The following is a 27,742-nucleotide window of genomic DNA, read 5'->3' as shown; positions in this document are numbered from 1 at the left end:
CGGGATGTGGACCCCACTCTATCAAAGTCTTAGTCCACCCTCGCCGCCGACCATGGCCTAGTAGTCCTCACCCAGAACCCCACTGGACTGAGGGGCAGCTCGGGACTGAGGGGCAGCTCGGGACTGAGGGGTAGCTCGGGACTGAGGGGTAGCTCAGCACTGAGAGGAAGCTCAGCACTGAGAGGAAGCTCAGCACTGAGAGGAAGCTCAGGCAGGTAGTTGGATCTGGCAGATCCTGGCTGGCTGGCGGTTCTGGCAGATCCTGGCTAACTGGCGGATCTGGAAGAGTCTGGCTGACTGGCAGATCTGGAAGAGTCTGGCTGACTGGCAGATCTGGAAGAGTCTGGCGGATCCTGGCTGACTGGCGGATCTGGAAGAGTCTGGCTGACTGGCGGATCTGGAAGAGTCTGGAAGAGTCTGGCTGACTGGCAGATCTGGAAGAATCTGGCCGACTGGCAGATCTGGAAGAATCTGGCCGACTGGCAGATCTGGAAGAGTCTGGCAGATCTGGAAGAGTCTGGCTGACTGGCAGATCTGGAAGAATCTGGCCGACCTACAGATCTGGAAGAGTCTGGCCGACTGGCAGATCTGGAAGAGTCTGGCCGACTGGCGGATCTGGAAGAGTGGCCGACTGGCAGATCTGGAAGAGTCTGGCTGACTGGCGGATCCTGGCAAACTGACGGATCTGGCGGATCCTGGCAGACTGACAGATCTGGAAGAGTCTGGCTGACTGACGGATCTCGAAGAATCTGGCTGACTGGCAGATCTGGAAGAGTCTGACTGACTGGCAGATCTGGAAGAGTCTGGCTGACTGGCAGATCTGGAAGAGTCTGGCTGACTGGCAGATCTGGAAGAGTCTGGCTGACTGGCGGATCCTGGCAGACTGACGGATCTGGCTGCTCCATGCTGACTGGCAGCTCTGGCTGCTCCATGCTGACTGGCGGCTCTGGCTGCTCCATGCTGACTGGCGGCTCTGGCTGCTCCATGCTGACTGGCGGCTCTGGCTGCTCCATACTGACTGACGGCTCTGGCTGCTCCATGCAGACTGGCAGCTCTGGCGGCTTCTTGCAGACTGGCAGCTCTGGCGGCTTCTTGCAGACTGGCAGCTCTGGCGGCTTCTTGCAGACTGGCAGGAGACTCCGGACGCGCAGGAGAGGAGGAAGGCTCTGGCAGCGCTGGAGAGGAGAAAGGCTCTGGCAGCGCTGAACAGGTGGGAGACTCCGGCAGCGCAGGAGAGGAGGAACGCTCTGACAGCGCTAAACAGGCGGGAGACTCCGGACGCGCAGGAGAGGAGGAAGGCTCTGGCTGCGCTGAACAGGCGGGAGACTCCGGCAGCGCAGGAGAGGAGGAAGGCTCTGGCAGCACTGAAGAGGCGAGGCGCACTGTAGGCCTGATGCGTGGTGCTGGCACTGGTGGTACTGGGCCGAGGACACGCACAGGAAGCCTGGTGCGGGGAGCTGCCACCGGAGGGCTGGTGTGTGGAGGTGGCACAGGATGGGCTAGACCGTGAAGGCGTACTGGAGATCTTGAGAGCAGGGCTGGCACAGGACGTGCAAGGTTAGGGAGGTGCACAGGAGGCCTAGTGCGTGAGGCTGGCACCATCTTCACCAGCCGACTAACACGCACCTCAGGACGAGTATGAAGCGCTGACCCAGGCTCCGTCGGGCGAATTCCATGCTTAAAGCACCAACACAGCAACTCCCTCATTTCTCTCTCCTCCAATTTCCCCATTAACTCCTTCACAGTCTCTGCTTCGCTCACCTCCAACACCGGCTCTGGTTCTAGTCTCCTCCTTGGCTCCTCACGATAAACAGGGGGAGTTGGCTCAGGTCTGACTCCTGACTCTGCCACACCCTGGCCTGACCAAATAAATGAAGATAAACACAAAATACTTCGACCAGGGCGTGACAGTCGCCTGTTATTGCCTGGACTTGTTGAACTATCTTCACACCTTGGAGAAAACCTCCAGGATTCTGTCATAACTGTCAATGTATATATGCCCTACATTCAAAGGTTTGGGGTCACTTAGAAATATCCTTGTTTTTCAAAGAAAAGCAAAAAGAAATGTCCATTAAAATAACATAAAATTTATCAGAAATACAGTGTAGACATTGTTAATATTGTAAATCAGTATTGTAGCTGGAAACTGCTGATTTTTAATGGGATATCTACGTAGGTGTACAGGGGCCCATTATCAGCAACCATCACTCCTGTGTTCCAATGGCACATTGTGTTAGCTAATCCATGTTTATCATTTAAAAGGCTAATTGTTCATTAGAAAACCCTTTTGCAATTATGTTTTTACTTTATCATATAGTCAGGCAGTTGCAGATGGGTTATTAGCAATTTGCTGCGGGTGAACAAACAGCTGACCCGCGCACCACTAGTTCAGACCCCAGCAGTAAGAGGTGAATTGATGGAGGGCAGGAAAGTAGTTTGTAAGTTAGAGCAAGTGAGAGAGGCAGGTAGTGGGAAGATGAAAGACAAATAGAGCATCCGGCAATTCAAGGCAGATTGATTTACCCTTTTAGGCTGGCCACAGACCATAATCCTTCTCTCCATGCTGGCCTTTGTGATGGAAATGTTAGTTATGGTTAAACTGGATGGGTCAAGAGGTCTTCTACAGCTGCAGGGTCTGTAGGTTTATAGCCATGCAGTAGGTTTAAGGCCAGTTTGGCTGTTCAAACATCCACAAGCCCCATCCATCTCTCTGCTCTGCCTACTAAGGCCCCAGTCTTGTCTCCCAGATAAAATGTGCTTATCACACACATGCTCATCCAACCTGTTGTTTACATGCCCACTCAGGACACACACAGTGGATTTAATAGTAAAATCCATTATAATGAGTAGGGGAGATGCAGTATTTGAATTTGAGTCAGTCTCTCTAAGAACGAGGTAGTAGATTTGTTGTTTGGTATACCCTTCCATTTTCTTGTTTTTCTACAGGGATTGCAACATTTGTAGATTTGGTTTATAAAAATAAAACACATTCTCTCTACTTCTCTCTTCTCTTTCATCTCCCTCTCTCCTTCCAACCCTCCCTCCTTCCTCTTCTCCCAGTCTGATGCAGGAGGGGGTGGACCTGCGTCCTGGCAGCAGCAGCAGTCTGATTTTGAACCCAGGGAGGTTTGACTTTGAGGTCTCTGAATGTTTCCTGCTGGGCTGTCCACTGGGCCTGGTGCTGGCCATGAGACGTACAGTACTGCCTGCTGTCCAGGGTAGGTGTTGTTAGAGAAACACACACACTTCTCACACACCTCTGTGTCTAGGCAGACCCTGATACAACACCTTCCCCACAATTTTTAGCTACCTCGCTGATGGACCAGATCCATCATCATACTTCTTTTGCTTGAATACACCACTATGTCAGATGCAGCTTTTTAGAGCCTTTTTAGACTATAAATATATTTAAAGGGCTGCCTTTCCCACACATCACCAGTGCAGGAAAAAGTACTCTATTGTCATACTTGAGTAAAAGTAAAGATTCCTTAATAGAAATAGAAAATTACTCAAGTAAAAGTCACCTACTAAAATACTACTTGAGTGAAGGTCTAAAAGTTTTTGGTTTTAAATATACTGAAGTATCAAAAGTAAATAGAATTGCTAAAATGTACTTATGTATCAAAAGTAAAAGTATAAACCATTTAAAATTCTTTATATTAAGCAAACCAGACTGGGAATTATTTTTATTTTTATTTTTTTATTGGCGGATAGTCAGATGCATTCTCCAACACTCAGACATAATTTACAAACAAAGCATTTGTGTTTAGAGAGTCCGCCAGATCAGAGGCAGTAGGGATGACCAGGGATGTTCTCTTGATAAGTGTGTGAATTGGACAATTTTCCTGTCAAAATGTAACGAGTACTTTTGGGTGTCAGGGAAAATTAATGGAGTAAAAAGTTAAAGTTAGCAAAAATATTAATAGTAAAGTACAGATACCCCCCAAAATGTCTTACTTGTATTTTTACTTAAGTACTTTACATCACTGCACATCACATTACACATTTTGTACACACAAGCCTTATAATTTATTAGTTCACAGACTAAGAGCCCCCCAATCTCTGCTGTCTGCTGTCCTGTGTCCCTCAGTAAGCCAACTCCGTCCTGCCTGCACCCAGATCTTCAACCTGTTCTACCCCTCGGACCCCTCTGCCTCCAGACTGGAGCCCCTGCTGGAGCCCCTCTTCCACAAGCTGCCCCCCTTCCCCATGCCACGCTACCAGCGCTACCCCCTGGGAGACGGACGCTGCACACTAATAGGTGAGTCAGAGGGAAAGTGTTAATAGAAAATCAATTCAACTATGGAGGAGATACCAGCGTATTTTCTGTTATAATTGTATCGCCGTACTGTATTCATCAGCTTTTGTGTTTTGCATTTCAAATCCAGTGTGAAATATTTGGATAATTCTAAGTAGGTTGGTTCTACACTACACCATTTAGAGCACCTTGACTTAGACTGTTATTTCTGCTACCGCACGGCAAGCAGTACTAGAGCGCCAAGACTGGGACCAAACGGCTCCTGAACAGCTTCTACCCCCAAGCCATAAGACTGCTGAATAGTTAATCAAATAGCCACCCAGACTATTTGCATTTTAGTTTTTTCCTCTATGCACACTCACTGGACTCTACCCACACATTCGCACAAACTACACTGATCTCTACCCACACATTCACACAAACTACACTGAACTCTACCCACACATTCACACAAACTACACTGAACTCTACCCACACATTCACACAAACTACACTGAACTCTACCCACACATTCACACAAACTACACTGAACTCTACCCACACATTCACACAAACTACACTGAACTCTACCCACACATTCACACAAACTACACTGAACTCTACCCACACATTCACACAAACTACACTGAACTCTACCCACCACACATTCACACAAACTACACTGAACTCTACTCCCACACATTCACACAAACTACACTGAACTCTACCCACACATTCACACAAACTACACTGAACTCTACCCACACATTCACACAAACACACTGAACTCTACCCACACATTCACACAAACTACACTGAACTCTACCCACACATTCACACAAACTACACTGAACTCTACCCACACATTCACACAAACTACACTGAACTCTACCCACACATTCACACACACAAACACACTGAACTCTACCCACACATTCAAACTACACTGATCTCTACCCACACATTCACACAAACTACACTGAACTCTACCCACACCACACATTACCCACACATTCACACAAACTACACTGAACTCTACCCACACATTCACACACTCTACCCACACATTCACACAAACTACACTGAACTCTACCCACACATTCACACATACTACACTGAGCTCTACCCACACATTCACACAAACTACACTGAACTCTACCCACACATTCACACAAACTACACTGAACTCTACCCACACATTCACACAAACTACACTGAACTCTACCCACACATTCACACAAACTACACTGAACTCTACCCACACATTCACAAAACACTACTCACTGACACATTCACACAAACTACACTGAATTCATTCACAAACTACACTGAACTCTACCCACACATTCACACAAACTACACTGATTCTCTACCCACACATTCACACAAACTACACTGAACTCTACCCACACATTCACACAAACTACACTGAACTCTACCCACACATTCACACAAACTACACTGAACATTCACACAAACTACACTGAACTCTACCCACACATTCACACAAACTACACTGAGCTCTACCCACACATTCACACAAACTACACTGAACTCTACCCACACATTCACACAAACTACACTGAACTCTACCCACACATTCACACACTCTACCCACACATTCACACAAACTACACTGAACTCTACCCACACATTCACACAAACTACACTGAACTCTACCCACACATTCACACATTCTACCCACAAACACAAACACTGAACTCTACCCACACATTCACACAAACTACACTGAACTCTCATTCACACAAACCACACATTCACACAAACTACACTGAACTCTACCCACACATTCACACAAACTACACTGAACTCTCATTCACACAAACTACACTGAACACATTCACACAAACTACACTGAACTCTACCCACACATTCACACATTCACACAAACTACACTGAACTCTACCCACACATTCACACAAACTACACTGAACTCTACCCACACATTCACACAAACTACACTGAACTCTACCCACACATTCACACAAACTACACTGAACTCTACCCACACATTCACACAAACTACACTGAGCTCTACCCACACATTCACACAAACTACACTGAACTCTACCCACACATTCACACATACTACACTGAGCTCTACCCACACATTCACAAAAACTACACAGAACTCTACCCACACATTCACACAAACTACATTGAACTCTACCCACACATTCACACAAACTACACTGAACATTCACACAAACTACACTGAACTCTACACATTCACACAAACTACACTGAACTCTACCCACACATTCACACAAACTACACTGAACTCTACCCACACATTCACACAAACTACACTGAACTCTACCCACACATTCACACAAACTACACTGAACTCTGAACTCTACCCACACATTCACACAAACTACACTGAACTCTACCCACACATTCACACAAACTACACTGAACTCTACCCACACATTCACACAAACTACACTGAACTCTACCCACACATTCACACAAACATTACACTGAACTCTACCCACACATTCACACAAACTACACTGAACTCTACCCACACATTCACACAAACTACACTGAACTCTACCCACACATTCACACAAACTACACTGAACTCTACCCACACATTCACACAAACTACACTGAACTCTACCCACACATTCACACAAACTACACACAAACTCTACCCACACATTCACACAAACTACACTGAACTCTACCCACACATTCACACAAACTACACTGAGCTCTACCCACACATTCACACAAACATTCACACAAACTACACTGAACTCTACCCACACATTCACACACACACATTCACACAAACTACACTGACTCTCTCATTCACCCACACATTCACATTCAAACTACACTGAACTCTACCCACACATTCACACAAACTACACTGAACTCTACCCACACATTCACACAAACTACACTGAACTCTACCCACACATTCACACAAACTACACTGAACTCTACCCACACATTCACACAAACTACACTGAGCTCTACCCACACATTCACACAAACTACACTGAACTCTACCCACACATTCACACAAACTACACTGAACTCTACCCACACATTCACACAAACTACACTGAACTCTACCCACACATTCACACAAACTACACTGAACTCTACCCACACATTCACACAAACTACACTGAACTCTACCCACACATTCACACAAACTACACTGAACTCTACCCACACATTCACACACTCTACCCACACATTCACACAAACTACACTGAACTCTACCCACACATTCACACAAACTACACTGAACTCTACCCACACATTCACACAAACTACACTGAACTCTACCCACACATTCACACAAACTACACTGAACTCTACCCACACATTCACACACACACATTCACACAAACTACACTGAACTCTACCCACACATTCACACAAACTACACTGAGCTCTACCCACACATTCACACAAACTACACTGAACTCTACCCACACATTCACACAAACTACACTGAGCTCTACCCACACATTCACACAAACTACACTGAACTCTACCCACACATTCACACAAACTACACTGAACTCTACCCACACATTCACACAAACTACACTGAACTCTACCCACACATTCACACAAACTACACTGAACTCTACCCACACATTCACACAAACTACACTGAGCTCTACCCACACATTCACACAAACTACACTGAACTCTACCCACACATTCACACAAACTACACTGAACTCTACCCACACATTCACACAAACTACACTGAACTCTACCCACACATTCACACAAACTACACTGAACTCTACCCACACATTCACACAAACTACACTGAACTCTACCCACACATTCACACAAACTACACTGAACTCTACCCACACATTCACACACACACTCTACCCACACATTCACACAAACTACACTGAACTCTACCCACACATTCACACATACTACACTGAACTCTACCCACACATTCAAACACAAACTACACAAACTACACTGAACTCTACCCACACATTCACACAAACTACACTGAACTCTACCCACACATTCACACAAACTACACTGAACTCTACATTCACCACACATTCACACAAACTACACTGAACTCTACCCACACATTCATTCACAAACTACACTGAACTCTACCCACACATTCACACAAACTACACTGAACTCTACCCACACATTCAAACTACCTCTACCCACACATTCACACAAACTACACTGAACTCTACCCACACATTCACACAAACTACACTGAACTCTACCCACACATTCACACAAACTACACTGAACTCTACCCACACATTCACACAAACTACACTGAACTCTACCCACACATTCACACAAACTACACTGAACTCTACCCACACATTCACACAAACTACACATTGAACTACTCTACCCACACATTCACACAAACTACACTGAACTCTACCCACACATTCCACACACACAAACTACACTGAACTCTACCCACACATTCACACAAACTACACTGAACTCTACCCACACATTCACACAAACTACACTGACTCTACCCACACATTCACACAAACTACACTGAACTCTACCCACACATTCACACAAACTACACTGAACTCTACCCACACATTCACACAAACTACACTGAACTCTACCCACACATTCACACAAACTACACTGAACTCTACCCACACATTCACACAAACTACACTGAACTCTACCCACACATTCACACATACTACACTGAGCTCTACCCACACATTCACACAAACTACACTGAACTCTACCCACACATTCACACAAACTACCCACACACTGATCTCTACCCACACATTCACACAAACTACACTGAGCTCTACCCACACATTCACACAAACTACACTGAGCTCTACCCACACATTCACACAAACTACACTGAACTCTACCCACACATTCACACAAACTACACTGAACTCTACATTCACACAAACACACATTCACACAACCTACACTGAACTCTACCCACACATTCACACAAACTACACTGAACTCTACCCACACATTCACACAAACTACACTGAACTCTACCCACACATTCACACAAACTACACTGAACTCTACCCACACATTCACACAAACTACACTGAACTCTACCCACACATTCACACAAACTACACTGAGCTCTACCCACACATTCACACAAACTACACTGAACTCTACCCACACATTCACACAAACTACACTGAACTCTACCCACACATTCACACACACACATTCACACAAACTACACTGATCTCTACCCACACATTCACACAAACTACACTGAACTCTACCCACACATTCACACATACTACACTGAGCTCTACCCACACATTCACACAAACTACACTGAACTCTACCCACACATTCACACAAACTACACTGAGCTCTACCCACACATTCACACAAACTACACTGAGCTCTACCCACACATTCACACAAACTACACTGAGCTCTACCCACACATTCACACAAACTACACTGAACTCTACCCACACATTCACACAAACTACACTGAACTCTACCCACACATTCACACAAACTACACTGAACTCTACCCACACATTCACACAAACTACACTGAACTCTACCCACACATTCACACAAACACAAACACTGAACTCTACCCACACATTCACACAAACTACACTGAACTCTACCCACACATTCACACAAACACACTGAACTCTACCTACACATTCACACAAACTCTACCCACACATTCACACAAACTACACTGAACTCTACCCACACATTCACACAAACTACACTGAGCTCTCACACAAACTACACTGAGCTCTACCCACACATTCACACAAACTACACTGAACTCTACCCACACATTCACACAAACATTCACACACTGAACTCTACCCACACATTCACACAAACTACACTGAACTCTACCCACACATTCACACAAACACACTGAACTCTACCCACACTGACACTCTACCCACACATTCACACAAACTACACTGAACTCTACCCACACATTCACACAAACTACACTGAACTCTACCCACACATTCACACAAACTACACTGAACTCTACCCACACATTCACACAAACTACACTGAACTCTACCCACACATTCACACAAACTACACTGAGCTCTACCCACACATTCACACAAACTACACTGAGCTCTACCCACACATTCACACAAACTACACTGAGCTCTACCCACACATTCACACAAACTACACTGAACTCTACCCACACATTCACACAACCTACACTGATCTCTACCCACACATTCACACAAACTACACTGAACTCTACCCACACATTCACACAAACATTCACACACTGAACTCTACCCACACATTCACACAAACTACACTGAACTCTACCCACACATTCACACAAACTACACTGAAGCTCTACCCACACATTCACACAAACTACACTGAACTCTACCCACACATTCACACAAACTACACTGAACTCTACTACATTCACACAAATACACTGAACTCTACCCACACATTCACACAAACTACACTGAGCTCTACCCACACATTCACACAAACTACACTGAACTCTACCCACACATTCACACAAACTACCCACACATTCACTGACACTCTACCCACACATTCACTCCCACACATTCACACAAACTACACTGAGCTCTACCCACACATTCACTGAACTCTAACACATTCACACAAACTACACTGAACTCTACCCACACATTCACACAAACTACACTGAACTCTACCCACACATTCACACAAACTACACTGAACTCTACCCACACATTCACACAAACTACACTGAGCTCTACCCACACATTCACACAAACTACACTGAACTCTACCCACACATTCACACAAACTACACTGAGCTCTACCCACACATTCACACAAACACATTCACACAAACACTGAACTCTACCCACACATTCACACAAACTACACTGAACTCTACCCACACATTCACACAAACTACACTGAACTCTACCCACACATTCACACAAACTACACTGAACTCTACCCACACATTCACACAAACTACACTGAACTCTACCCACACATTCACACAAACTACACTGAACTCTACCCACACATTCACACAAACTACACTGAACTCTACCCACACATTCACACAAACTACACTGAACTCTACCCACACATTCACACAAACTACACTGAACTCTACCCACACATTCACACAAACTACACTGAACTCTACCCACACATTCACAAACACACACATTACCCACACAACAAACTACACTGAACTCTACCCACACATTCACACAAACTACTACACTGAACTCTACCCACACATTCACACAAACTACACTGAACTCTACCCACACATTCACACAAACTACACTGAACTCTACCCACACATTCACACAAATTCTACCCACACATTGAACTCTACCCACACATTCACACAAACTACACTGAACTCTACCCACACATTCACACAAACTACACTGAGCTCTACCCACACATTCACACAAACTCTACACATTGAACTCTAACTCCCACACATTCACACAAACTACACTGAACTCTACCCACACATTCACACAAACTACACTGAACTCTACCCACACATTCACACAAACTACACTGAACTCTACCCACACATTCACACAAACTACACTGAACTCTACCCACACATTCACACAAACTACACTGAACTCTACCCACACATTCACACACTCTACCCACACATTCACACAAACTACACTGAACTCTACCCACACATTCACACATACTACACTGAGCTCTACCCACACATTCACACAAACTACACTGAACTCTACCCACACATTCACACAAACTACACTGAACTCTACCCACACATTCACACACACACATTCACACAAACTACACTGAACTCTACCCACACATTCACACATACTACACTGAGCTCTACCCACACATTCACACAAACTACACTGAACTCTACCCACACATTCACACAAACTACACTGAACTCTACCCACACATTCTCAACCCACACATTCACACAAACTACACTGAGCTCTACCCACACATTCACACAAACTACACTGAACTCTACCTACACATTCACACAAACTACACTGATCTCTACCCACACATTCACACAAACTACACTGAACTCTACCCACACATTCACACAAACTACACTGAACTCTACCCACACATTCACACAAACTACACTGAACTCTACCCACACATTCACACAAACTACACTGAACTCTACCCACACATTCACACAAACTACACTGAACTCTACCCACACATTCACACAAACACACATTCACACAAACTACACTGAACTCTACCACACCCACACTGAACTACCCACACACACATTCACACAAACTACACTGAACTCTACCCACACATTCACACAAACTACACTGAACTCTACCCACACATTCACACAAACTACACTGAACTCTACCCACACATTCACACAAACTACACTGAACTCTACCCACACATTCACTGAACACAAACATTCACACAAACTACACTGAGCTCTACCCACATTCACACAAACTACACACATTCACACAAACTACACTGAACTCTACCCACACATTCACACAAACTACACTGAGCTCTACCCACACATTCACACAAACACAAACACTGAACTCTACCCACACATTCACACAAACTACACTGAACTCTACCCACACATTCACACAAACTACACTGAGCTCTACCCACACATTCACACAAACTACACTGATCTCTACCCACACATTCACACAAACTACACTGAACTCTACCCACACATTCACACATACTACACTGAACTCTACCCACACATTCACACAAACTACACTGAACTCTACCCACACATTCACACAAACTACACTGAGCTCTACCCACACATTCACACATACTACACTGAACTCTACCCACACATTCACACAAACTACACATAACTCTACCCAAACATTCACACAAACTACACCTAACTCTACCCCCACATTCACACAAACTACACATAACTCTACCCACACATTCACACAAACTACACTGAACTCTACCCACACACACAAACTACACTGAACTCACACATTCACACAAACTGAATTACCCACACAAACTACACTGAACTCTACCCACACATTCACACAAACTACACTGAACTCTGCCCACACATTCACACATACTACACTGAGCTCTACCCACGCATTCACACAAACTACAATGAACTCTACCCACACATTCACACAAACTACACTGAACTCTACCCACACATTTCACACTGAACTCTACCCACACATTCACACAAACTACACTGAACTCTACCCACACATTCACACAAACTACACTGAACTCTACCCACACATTCACACAAACTACACTGAACTCTACCCACACATTCACACAAACTACACTGAACTCTACCCACACATTCACACAAACTACACTGAACTCTACCCACACATTCACACAAACTACACTGAACTCTACCCACACATTCACACAAACTACACTGAACTCTACCCACACATTCACACAAACTACACTGAACTCTACCCACACATTCACACAAACTACACTGAACTCTACCCACACACCCACACATTCACACAAACTACACTGAGCTCTACCCACACATTCCACTACACTGAACTCACATTCACACAAACTACACTGAACTCTACCCACACATTCACACAAACTACACTGAACTCTACCCACACATTCACACAAACTACACTGAGCTCTACCCACACATTCACACAAACTACACTGAACTCTACCCACACATTCACACAAACTACACTGAACTCTACCCACACATTCACACAAACTACACTGAACTCTACCCACACATTCACACAAACTACACTGAACTCTACCCACACATTCACACAAACTACACTGAACTCTACCCACACATTCACACAAACTACACTGAACTCTACTGAACTCCACACATTCACACAAACTACACTGATCTCTACCCACACATTCACACAAACTACACTGAACTCTACCCACACATTCACACAAACTACACTGAACTCTACCCACACATTCACACAAACTACACTGAACTCTACCCACACATTCACACAAACTACACTGAACTCTACCCACACATTCACACATACTACACTGAGCTCTACCCACACATTCACACAAACTACACTGAACTCTACCCACACATTCACACAAACTACACTGAACTCTACCCACACATTCACACAAACTACACTGAGCTCTACCCACACATTCACACAAACAAACTACACTGAACTCTACACTGAACTCTACCATTCACACATTCACACAAACTACACTGAACTCTACCCACACATTCACACAAACTACACTGAACTCTACCCACACATTCACACAAACTACACTGAACTCTACCCACACATTCACACAAACTACACTGATCTCTACCCACACATTCACACAAACTACACTGAACTCTACCCACACATTCACACAAACTACACTGAACTCTACCCACACATTCACACAAACTACACTGAACTCTACCCCACATTCACACAAACTACACTGAACTCTACCCACACATTCACACAAACTACACTGAGCTCTACCCACACATTCACACAAACTACACTGAACTCTACCCACACATTCACACAAACTACACTGAACTCTACCCACACATTCACACAAACTACACTGAACTCTGAACCCACACATTCACACAAACTACACTGAACTCTACCCACACATTCACACAAACTACACTGAACTCTACCCACACATTCACACAAACTACACACTGAACTCTACCCACACATTCACACAAACTACACTGAACTCTACCCACACATTCACACAAACTACACTGAACTCTACCCACACATTCACACATACTACCCACACTGAGCTCTACCCACACAAATTCACACAAACTCACACTGAACTCTACCCACACATTCACACAAACTCACACACTGAGCTCTACCCACACATTCACACAAACTACACTGAACTCTACCCACACATTCACACAACCTACACTGATCTCTACCCACACATTCACACAAACTACACTGAACTCTACCCACACATTCACACAAACTACACTGAACTCTACCCACACATTCACACAAACTACACTGAACTCTACCCACACATTCACACAAACTACACTGAGCTCTACCCACACATTCACACACACACATTCACACAAACTACACTGAACTCTACCCACACATTCACACAAACTACACTGAACTCTACCCACACATTCACACATACTACACTGAGCTCTACCCACACATTCACACAAACTACACTGATCTCTACCCACACATTCACACAAACTACACTGAGCTCTACCCACACATTCACACAAACTACACTGAACTCTACCCACACATTCACACAAACTACACTGAACTCTACCCACACATTCACACAAACTACACTGAACTCTACCCACACATTCACACAAACTACACTGAACTCTACCCACACATTCACACAAACTACACTACCCACACATTCACACAAACTACACTACTCCCACACATTCACACAAACTACACTGAACTCTACCCACACATTCACACAAACTACACTGAACTCTACCCACACATTCACACAAACTACACTGAACTCTACCCACACATTCACACAAACTACACTGAACTCTACCCACACATTCACACAAACTACACTGAACTCTACCCACACATTCACACATACTACACTGAGCTCTACCCACACATTCACACAAACTACACTGAACTCTACCCACACATTCACACAAACTACACTGAACTCTACCCACACATTCACACAAACTACACTGAACTCTACCCACACATTCACACAAACTACACTGAACTCTACCCACACATTCACACAAACTACACTGAACTCTACCCACACATTCACACAAACTACACTGAACTCTACCCACACATTCACACAAACTACACTGAGCTCTACCCACACATTCACACAAACTACACTGAACTCTACCCACACATTCACACAAACTACACTGATACCCACTCTACCTCTACACATTCACACAAACTACACTGAACTCTACCCACACATTCACACACACACATTCACACAAACTACACTGATCTCTACCCACACATTCACACAAACTACACTGAACTCTACCCACACATTCACACAAACTACACTGAACTCTACCCACACATTCACACACTCTACCCACACATTCACACAAACTACACTGAACTCTACCCACACATTCACACATACTACACTGAGCTCTACCCACACATTCACACAAACTACACTGAACTCTACCCACACATTCACACAAACTACACTGAACTCTACCCACACATTCACACAAACTACACTGAACTCTACCCACACATTCACACAAACTACACTGAACTCTACCCACACACTGAACTCTACCCACACATTCACACAAACTACACTGAACTCTACCCACACATTCACACACAAACAAACTACACTGAACTCTACCCACACATTCACACATACTACACTGAACTCTACCCACACATTCACACAAACTACACTGAACTCTACCCACACATTCACACATACTACACTGAACTCTACCCACACATTCACACAAACTACACTGAACTCTACCCACACATTCACACATACTACACTGAACTCTACCCACACATTCACACAAACTACACTGAACTCTACCCACACATTCACACAAACTACACTGAACTCTACCCACACATTCACACAAACTACACTGAGCTCTACCCACACATTCACACAAACTACACTGATCTCTACCCACACATTCACACAAACTACACTGAACTCTACCCACACATTCACACAAACTACACTGAACTCTACCACACATTCACACAAACACAAACTACACTGAACTCTACCCACACATTCACAAACAAACTACACTGAGCTCTACCCACACATTCACACAAACTACACTGAGCTCTACCCACACATTCACACAAACTACACTGAACTCTACCCACACATTCACACAAACTACACTGAACTCTACCCACACATTCACACAAACTACACTGAACTCTACCCACACATTCACACAAACTACACTGAACTCTACCCACACATTCACCAAACTACACTGATTACCACACATTCACACAAACTACACTGAACTCTACCCACACATTCACACAAACTACACTGAACTCTACCCACACATTCACACAAACTACACTGAACTCTACCCACACATTCACAAACTACACACTCTACCCACACATTCACACAAACTACACTGAACTCTACCCACACATTCACACAAACTACACTGAGCTCTACCCACACATTCACACAAACTACACTGAACTCTACCCACACATTCACACAAACTACACTGAACTCTACCCACACATTCACACAAACTACACTGAACTCTACCCACACATTCACACAAACTACACTGAACTCTACCCACACATTCACACAAACTACACTGAACTCTACCCACACATTCACACAAACTACACTGAACTCTACCCACACATTCACACAAACTACACTGAACTCTACCCACACATTCACACAAACTACACTGAACTCTACCCACACATTCACACAAACTACACTGAACTCTACCCACACATTCACACAAACTACACTGATCTCTACCCACACATTCACACAAACTACCCACACACTGAACTCTACCCACACATTCACACAAACTGAACTCTACCCACACACTGAACTCTACCCACACATTCACACAAACTACACTGAACTCTACCCACACATTCACACAAACTACACTGAACTCTACCCACACATTCACACAAACTACACTGAACTCTACCAAACACACATTCACACAAACTACACTGAACTCTACCCACACATTCACACAAACTACACTGAACTCTACCCACACATTCACACAAACTACACTGAACTCTACCCACACATTCACACAAACTACACTGAACTCTACCCACACATTCACACAAACTACACTGAACTCTACCCACACATTTCACACAAACAAACTACACTGAACTCTGACACATTCACACAAACTACACTACCCACACATTCACACAAACTACACTGAACTCTACCCACACATTCACACAAACTACACTGAACTCTACCCACACATTCACACAAACTACACTGAACTCTACCCACACACATTCACACATACTACACTGAGCTCTACCCACACATTCACAAAAACTACACAGAACTCTACCCACACATTCACACAAACTACACTGAACTCTACCCACACATTCACACAAACTACACTGAACTCTACCCACACATTCACACAAACTACACTGAGCTCTACCCACACATTCACACAAACTACACTGAACTCTACCCACACATTCACACATACTACACTGAGCTCTACCCACACATTCACACAAACTACAAACTACCACTGAACTCTACTCACACATTCACACAAACACACATTCACACAAACTACACTGAACTCTACCCACACATTCACAAACTACACACATTTACACTGAACTCAAACATTCACACAAACTGAACTCTACCCACACATTCACACAAACTACACTGAACTCTACCCACACATTCACACAAACTACACTGAACTCTACCCACACATTCACACAAACTACACTGAACTCTACCCACACATTCACACAAACTACACTGAACTCTACCCACACATTCACACAAACTACACTGAACTCTACCCACACATTCACACAAACTACACTGAACTCTACCCACACATTCACACAAACCCACCCACACATTCACACAAACTACACTGAACTCTACCCACACATTCACAAACTACACTCTACCCACACATTCACACAAACTACACTGAACTCTACCCACACATTCACACAAACTACACTGAACTCTACCCACACATTCACACAAACTACACTGAACTCTACCCACACATTCACACACTACACTGACACAAACTACACCCACACATTCACACAAACTACACTGAACTCTACCCACACATTCACACAAACTACACTAACTACCCACACATTGACTGAACTCTACCCACACATTCACACAAACTACACTGAACTCTACCCACACATTCACACAAACTACACTGAACTCTACCCACACATTCACACACAAACTCACACACTGAACTCTACCCACACATTCACACAAACTACACTGAACTCTACCCACACATTCACACAAACTACACTGAACTCTACCCACACATTCACACAAACTACACTGAACTCTACCCACACATTCACACACTGAACTCTACCCAACATTCACACAAACTACACTGAACTCTACCCACACATTCACACAACTACACTGAGCTCTACCCACACATTCACACAAACTACACTGAACTCTACCCACACATTCACACAAACTACACTGAACTCTACCCACACATTCACACACACACATTCACACAAACTACACTGAACTCTACCCACACATTCACACATACTACACTGAGCTCTACCCACACATTCACACAAACTACACTGATCTCTACCCACACATTCACACAAACTACACTGAGCTCTACCCACACATTCACACAAACTACACTGAACTCTCATTCACACCACACATTCATTCACAAACTACACACTGAACTCTACCCACACATTTCACACAAACTACACTGAACTCTACCCACACATTCACACAAACTACACTGAACTCTACCCACACATTCACACAAACTACACTGAACTCTACCCACACATTCACACAAACTACACTGAACTCTACCCACACATTCACACAAACTACACTGAACTCTACCCACACATTCACACATACTACACTGAGCTCTACCCACACATTCACACAAACTACACTGATCTCTACCCACACATTCACACAAACTACTCACTGAACTCTACCCACACATTCACACAAACTACACTGACTGAACTCTACCCACACATTCACACAAACTACACTGATCTCTACCCATACATTCACACAAACTACACTGAACTCTACCCACACATTCACACATACTACACTGAGCTCTACCCACACATTCACACAAACTACACAGAACTCTACCCACACATTCATACAAACTACACTGAGCTCTTCCCACACATTCACACAAACTACACTGAGCTCTACCCACACATTCACACAAACTACACTGAGCTCTACCCACACATTCACACAAACTACACTGAACTCTACCCACACATTCACACAAACTACACTGAACTCTACCCACACATTCACACAAACTACACTGAGCTCTACCCACACATTCACACAAACTACACTGATCTCTACCCACACATTCACACAAACTACACTGAACTCTACCCACACATTCACACAAACTACACTACACTGAACATTCTACCCACACATTCACACAAACTACACTGAACTCTACCCACACATTCACACAAACTACACTGAGCTCTACCCACACATTTCACACAAACTACACTGAACACATTCTACCCACACATTCACACAAACTACACTGAACTCTATTCCCAACACATTCACACAAACTACACTGAACTCTACCCACACATTCACACAAACTACACTGAACTCTACCCACACATTCACACAAACTACACTGAACTCTACCCACACATTCACACAAACTACACTGAACTCTACCCACACATTCACACAAACTACACTGATCTCTACCCACACATTCACACAAACTACACTGAACTCTACCCACACATTCACACATACTACACTGAGCTCTACCCACACATTCACACAAACTACACTGAACTCTACCCACACATTCACACAAACTACACTGAACTCTACCCACACATTCACACAAACTACACTGAACTCTACCCACACATTCACACAAACTACACTGAACTCTACCCACACATTCACACACTCTAACACATTCACACAAACTACACTGAACATTCACACAAACTACACCACACATTCACACAAACACATTCTACCCACACATTCACACAAACTACACTGAGCTCTACCCACACATTCACACAAACTACACTGAACTCTACCCACACATTCACACAAACTACACTGAACTCTACCCACACATTCACACAAACTACACTGAACTCTACCCACACATTCACACAAACTACACTGAACTCTACCCACACATTCACACAAACTACACTGAACTCTACCCACACATTCACACAAACTACACTGAACTCTACCCACACATTCACACAAACTACACACTGAACTCTACCCACACATTCACACAAACTACACTGAGCTCTACCCACACACCCACACATTCACACAAACTACACTGAACTCTACCCACACATTCACACAAACTACACAGAACTCTACCCACACATTCACACAAACTACACTGAACTCTACCCACACATTCACACAAACTACACTGGACTCTACCCACACATTCACACAAACTACACTGAACTCTACCCACACATTCACACAAACTACACAGAACTCTACCCACACATTCACACAAACTACACTGAACTCTACCCACACATTCACACAAACTACACTGAACTCTACCCACACATTCACACAAACTACACTGAACTCTACCCACACATTCACACATACTACACTGAACTCTACCCACACATTCACACAAACTACACTGAACTCTACCCACACATTCACACATACTATACTGGACTCTACTCACACATTCACACATACTATACTGGACTCTACCCACACATTCACACATACTATACTAGACTCTACCCACACATTCACACATACTATACTGGACTCTACCCACACATTCACACAAACTACACTGAACTCTACCCACACATTCATACATACTATACTGGACTCTACCCACACATTCACACATGCTATACTAGACTCTACCCACACATTCACACAAACTACACTGAACTCTACCCACACATTCACACATACTATACTGGACTCTACCCACACATTCACACAGACTATACTAGACTCTGCCCACACATTCACACATACTACCCTGACACATCAACACACATCTACATGACACACACCCACACACTACATATGCTCACACACACAAAACACACACATGCATATGGATCCCACACACACTCACACGTAGACACACTTTCACACTCCTTCCCACTCTTGCCATACGCTGCTGCTACTCTGTTTATTATCTATTGTGATTGCCTTGTCACTTTTACCCCTACCAACATGTACATTTGACCTAAATGACCTCAACTACCTCTTACCCCTGTACATTGACTCGGTACTGGTACTCCTTGTATATAGCCTTGTTATTGTTATTTTATTGTCTTACTATTTCCTCTTTTTATTTATCAAAATGTTCTCACTTTTCAACTCTGCATTGTTGTGAAAAGGCTCGTTAGTAAGCATTTCACAGGAAAGTACACCTGCTGTATTCTGTGCATGTGACAAATACATTTGATTTGGTTTGTAGTGAGAAGGCAGGGGTAATGCTAGGATTTCTTAGATTCTGAAACACACACACAAATGCGTGCACATACACACTCTCTCACACACACACACAGTGGTGGAACTGAGGCTCTCACTGTCTGTTAGCCTTACAGAATCATAGCCGAAGCATTGCGTTTCAAAGTCATTATAATTCATCCTCTGGTGTGGTACGTTACCCTTAGACTGCACACATACAGACCTGTGTTTGTGTGGTGTGGTATTACTGGGCTAGATGTGTCAGGGTAGGTAAGTATTAGGGCTGGCTTTAACACCCTAATAAAGCCCTGATTTATTTAAATAATGTTTTTAGCCTCCTTTTGGGACATTGAGACTTAAACATCTTGCCTCTGCCCCTGCCTCTCTCAAGGTAAATCACTGGGAGGGAGTAGTACGAAGGCTGTACAGTATACTGGAACCTACAGCCGTTCTGGTTCTGTCAAGGGGGCGAACCTGTACATCAAGCTGCTTCACGCTACCGAAACAGGAGAAAGGCTCCTGTCCTATGGAACATTCTGGCTCGGACACTGCTTACTTATGGTTCATAAGGGAGTGCCACAGACCTAAACTTTTCATATAAACCTACTTCGTGAAGTAACCGCAAAATAATTACGATAATGTCACAGCAACATCAACAACAGCAAATTATCTGTTAGCAACTCCCCATATTAGGAAACTGCTTACTCACAATATGTGTCATCATATTCAGAAGTCCCTCTCAGTTACAAAACATGATGTTTGATTAGAGGGGAGGACTCTCATGGTGCATCAGTAGTTTGAGAGACTGGTGTTGTGCAAGGAGACTTTCACACTCTCACAGTCTGCCTCCCAAATGTATCCTATTCCCTACATAGAGCACAAGCAGTGCACAAGCAGTGCTCTATATAGGGAATAGGGTGCCATTTGGGACACAGGCACAGTCTCTCACAGCTTTACTGAGTTTTAATTACACCACTAAATCTATTGATCAGGCTCAGAGGCTGTCAAATTATGAGTTAAATGAAAACACACCCATGCAGGCACACACACGCGCATACACACACACACACACTGAAACACCCCACTCATTTCCCTTGGTGCTATAATGTGGTAATTAGTTAAAGTGATGATGACATGGAGAAGCGATCAAATCCTACTCCTATGGGTAAGGCTCTACCATCAATACCCATCCACATTGTGGAGGCTTTATTGTGACGAAGGGCAGTAATACAGAGAAAATATGCTTTCTGTTTGGTTGTGTTTCTGTTGACTGAGCTTAGAGCTGGATGTGAATGAGGATCATCTGGTACTGTAATAGATAAACAGCTAATGCTTTGGAGCTCTCAACTTCTTTGCCAGGGAGAGTTCAGTCCTTGCATTGCACGGCAGCAATATTCTACACACACACACACACACACACACACACACACACACGTACACACACACACATACACACACACACACACAGAGAGAGAACAGTATACCTTTGAAGCTGGGGTGTAGTGAAGGCCACAGTATAATCCTGAAAATCTCCTCCTTCTGTCCGCTGTCCACCACAACCTTGCTGCTTTCATTCTCCTTTCATTCTCCTTAATCCCTATCTATAGCTCAGACCCTCCATACTGATAGTGGTGTTGTGGTCCCTAATCAATCTCCTGGTTCTCCTGGTAGCTCCCTATGCCTCTGTCCTCACCCCTCTCCTACCCCCTACCCTCTTCTTTCACCCCTCTCCTACCCCCTGCCCTCTTCTTTCACCCCTCTCCTACCCCCTGCCCTCTTCTCTCACCCCTCTCCTACCCCCTACCCTCTTCTTTCACCCCTCTCCTACCCCCTGCCCTCTTCTTTCACCCCTCCTACCCCTGCCCTCTTCTCTCACCCCTCTCCTCCTACCCCCTGCCCTCTTCTCTCTTCTCTCACTCTCTCCTACCCCCTGCCCTCTTCTCTCACCCTCTCCTACCCCTGTCCTCTTCTCTCACCCTCTCCTACTCCCTGCCCTCTTCTTTCACCCCTCTCCTACCCCCTGCCCTCTTTCTCTCACCCCTCTCCTACCCCCTGCCCTCTTCTCTCACCCCTCTCCTACCCCCTGCCCTCTTCTTTCACCCCTCTCCTACCCCCTGCCCTCTTCTCTCTTCTCTCACCTCTCTCCTACCCACTGCCCTCTTCTCTCACCCCTCTCCTACCCCCTGTCCTCTTCTCTCACCCCTCTCCTACCCCCTGCCCTCTTCTTTCACCCCTCTCCTACCCCCTGCACTATTCTCTCCCCCTTCTCCTACCCCCTGCCCTCTCCTCTCACCCCTCTCCTACCTCCCTGTCATTACCTTCCCCTCAGATATTGTCATATATCTCCAAATATCTCTTTCTCTCTCTCTCTACCTCCTGCCTCTCTCTTTCTCTCTCTCTCTACCTCCTGCCTCTCTCTATCTCTTTCGCTCTCTCTCTCGCTCTCTCTCTCTCTCTCTCTCTCTCTCTCTCTTTCTCTCTCTCTCTCTCAGAACATAAAACTCAAGCATCTGACCCTCTTTATCCCTCTCTCTTTCATCCGCAGTCTTATTTTCTTTCAAATATTTTAGTTTATATTTAGCATTATATAGTCTCACCAACATTCAGCAGTCTCACCAACATTCAGAAGATTCTGTCTTTCTCTCATCTCCCCCTCATCCATCACTCTCCCTCTCTGTCACACTCTCAACCTCTGTTTCTCCTCCAGCACACATCGTTAAAATCCTGGTGGTGTTTCTTTCTCTCGACAGAGAGTGCGTCACAGTCAGTGTCCCCTGTCTGTGTGCAGTGTGCTGTGAAAGACAAAGTCCCCACAACACTGAAGTGACAGAGGATGAGGGCTCCACTGAGAGTAGAAGTAACAGGGCTCATTAAAGATAGCAGATAATTGATTGAGTGTGTGTTTTTTATATTTATTTTACTAGGCAGGTCAGTTAAGAACAAATTCTTATTTTCAATGATGGCCTAGAAACAGGGGGTTAACTGCCTTGTTCAGGGGCAGAACGACAGATTTTTACCTTGTCAGCTCGGGGATTCGATCTTTCAACCTTTCGGTTACAAGTCCAATGCTTTAACCGCTAGGCTACCTGCCACCCCTTTGTTTGTGTGTGCGTTAGTAGAATGTGGTGCCAAAATTTTGACTTGCAGCATTTTAATTTAAAGGATATTTGAGAAATTTAAATATGCATTGGGTGTGTAATGATGCTCAGAATGACAGAAATCACATTTAGATGATGGTTATTCATAACAGAACATGCAACTCAAGAATGCAATGACATTTTGAAAAGGGGAGATATTAAGATGCAACAACTAGCATGGGTTGCTAATATGACCAGCATTGTGCCTTTGGCTACTGGACAAAGAAGCAAAGTTAATTTGAAAACATGAGAGAATTATGCTACTGGTTTCAATGGCATATTGAAGTCTTTATAAAATAATTGTCTTCACAATTCTATGGTCTTATTTAACTTTGAAGAAAGGTAAGACATGCCTCATAATATAAAGTAAAACATTTAGGTTTCAAATTTGGGAAATAAAGCTATTTTTAGTAGCTCTTTTTAATTGTGGCCATCAAAGCAGCTTTTAACACACGATTGCATTTAGAATTGTTAAGCAATGATTGGGCTTATAAAAGCATATGTTTCACTCCAGCAGCAACATGAGCTGTTTGAGAAGCTGTAGCAGCAGCTCCCGTGCTAGCTGACAGATTTCTGCGGATACTGTAGGCTCTGTATCTGTGTGCTGGGCTCGTGTGATAAACATAACGACTAACAAAAACAACCAAGCGCCAATTTAATTCTACAAAATTATGCAAATGAACCCATAGATAAGGATGACTGGTCAAATGTATTTCCATCGACTGGTATTTCCTACAATGAATAGGATAAAATGCATTATTTTACAATGGGATTTATTTATTTTTTCGGGCAATTGGCCAGAGCTTTTCATTTTTTTTTTTTACAATGTAACGGAAACTCTGGTGTGTGTGTGCGCGTGCACGTGTGTTCAAGCATGTGCTTGCGTACGCGCACGTGAAAAGATACAACAGATGAAAGAAAATATCTGTCACACCCAGTCACATTTTTACACCAATTGCCATACAACAAAACACTAATTTCACTCTCCCATAGACACACACACTCTAGTATGCTGATAGTTTATTTTCCAACATTTACTTAGCCCTGTGTGACACTATCAAGATGTATGTGACCATCCATGGCACCATTCCCCATGCCTTTAAAAAGACCAGTCCAAACTGTTGGTTTTTCTTGGCCACCATAACCGCAGGCCTGTATTAGCTCCACCTGATTCCCCCACACGCCTGCCTGGGAAAGCGGCCTGGAATTGGTATTCCGCTGCGGCTGCCAGTCCCTTACAGACGGTGGAAATTAGACTGACAGCCGGATAGCGTGGAGAAGCATCCGATGCTTTGTTTAAACGCCCGCTAAAGGTCACAATGGCAGCAACACAAAGAGTTAACCTCACTGGAATGGATTGGTATTGAAAGTAGACATCCTTTAAGGACCGAGCTGATAGATGATGGCTCCCAATAACATATTTTGATATGCAGACATGCAAACACACAGGAATATAATTACATATAGTAAATACACACTTATACATACATATACACACACACACACACACACACACACACACACACACACACACACACACACACACACACACACACACAGAAGCATCATGAAAACAAGCATCCAACACACAAATTGCCTCTCCATAGATAGCTGGTTATATAAAGGAATACAAACGGGGGTCCTCTAACAGATGACCAGTAGAAGTGGAGATGCACTGCTCCCTGTTTAGCATTCTGATACAGGAACATGCTCTCATTGTGTATCTCCAGATCCTACCATCCATGCTGCTCTCTCAAACTGTTCTCCCCTCATCCCTTCCCCCCTGCTGCCCATAATAGAAATCATCCAGCCTTTGTGTTCTACTGGCCCTGTCATAATGTAAAAATGAAATTCCTGACTACTGATGGATCCGCTGGTTCAACATGGAGAGGACATATCCTGCTGAGAACATGTAATCAAACAGGGTCTGGTCCACCCTCTACATCTGTGGCATCCAGTAATTCACTGCTCGGTAACCAGTAATCAC

At 44.1% G+C, this 27,742-nt stretch overlaps 1 protein-coding gene across 1 annotated transcript in view; it reads left to right on the top strand.

Moving 5' to 3' along the window:
- LOC115137765 (membrane-associated phosphatidylinositol transfer protein 3-like) overlaps positions 1 to 27,742 on the top strand; it is a 153,871-nt gene that overhangs the window by 86,385 nt on the left and 39,744 nt on the right. The window contains exons 9-10 of the mRNA XM_065024447.1: positions 3,061 to 3,218; positions 4,091 to 4,261. Coding sequence (XP_064880519.1) covers positions 3,061 to 3,218; positions 4,091 to 4,261 — 329 coding nt within the window. The remainder of the gene's footprint in view (positions 1 to 3,060; positions 3,219 to 4,090; positions 4,262 to 27,742) is intronic.

The sequence above is a fragment of the Oncorhynchus nerka genome, linkage group LG11, assembly GCF_034236695.1.
Source record: "Oncorhynchus nerka isolate Pitt River linkage group LG11, Oner_Uvic_2.0, whole genome shotgun sequence".
Taxonomy (NCBI): Eukaryota; Metazoa; Chordata; class Actinopteri; order Salmoniformes; family Salmonidae; genus Oncorhynchus; species Oncorhynchus nerka.
The sequence above is the reverse complement of the archived record's forward strand: the minus strand, read 5'-3'. Positions and strand labels throughout refer to the sequence as shown.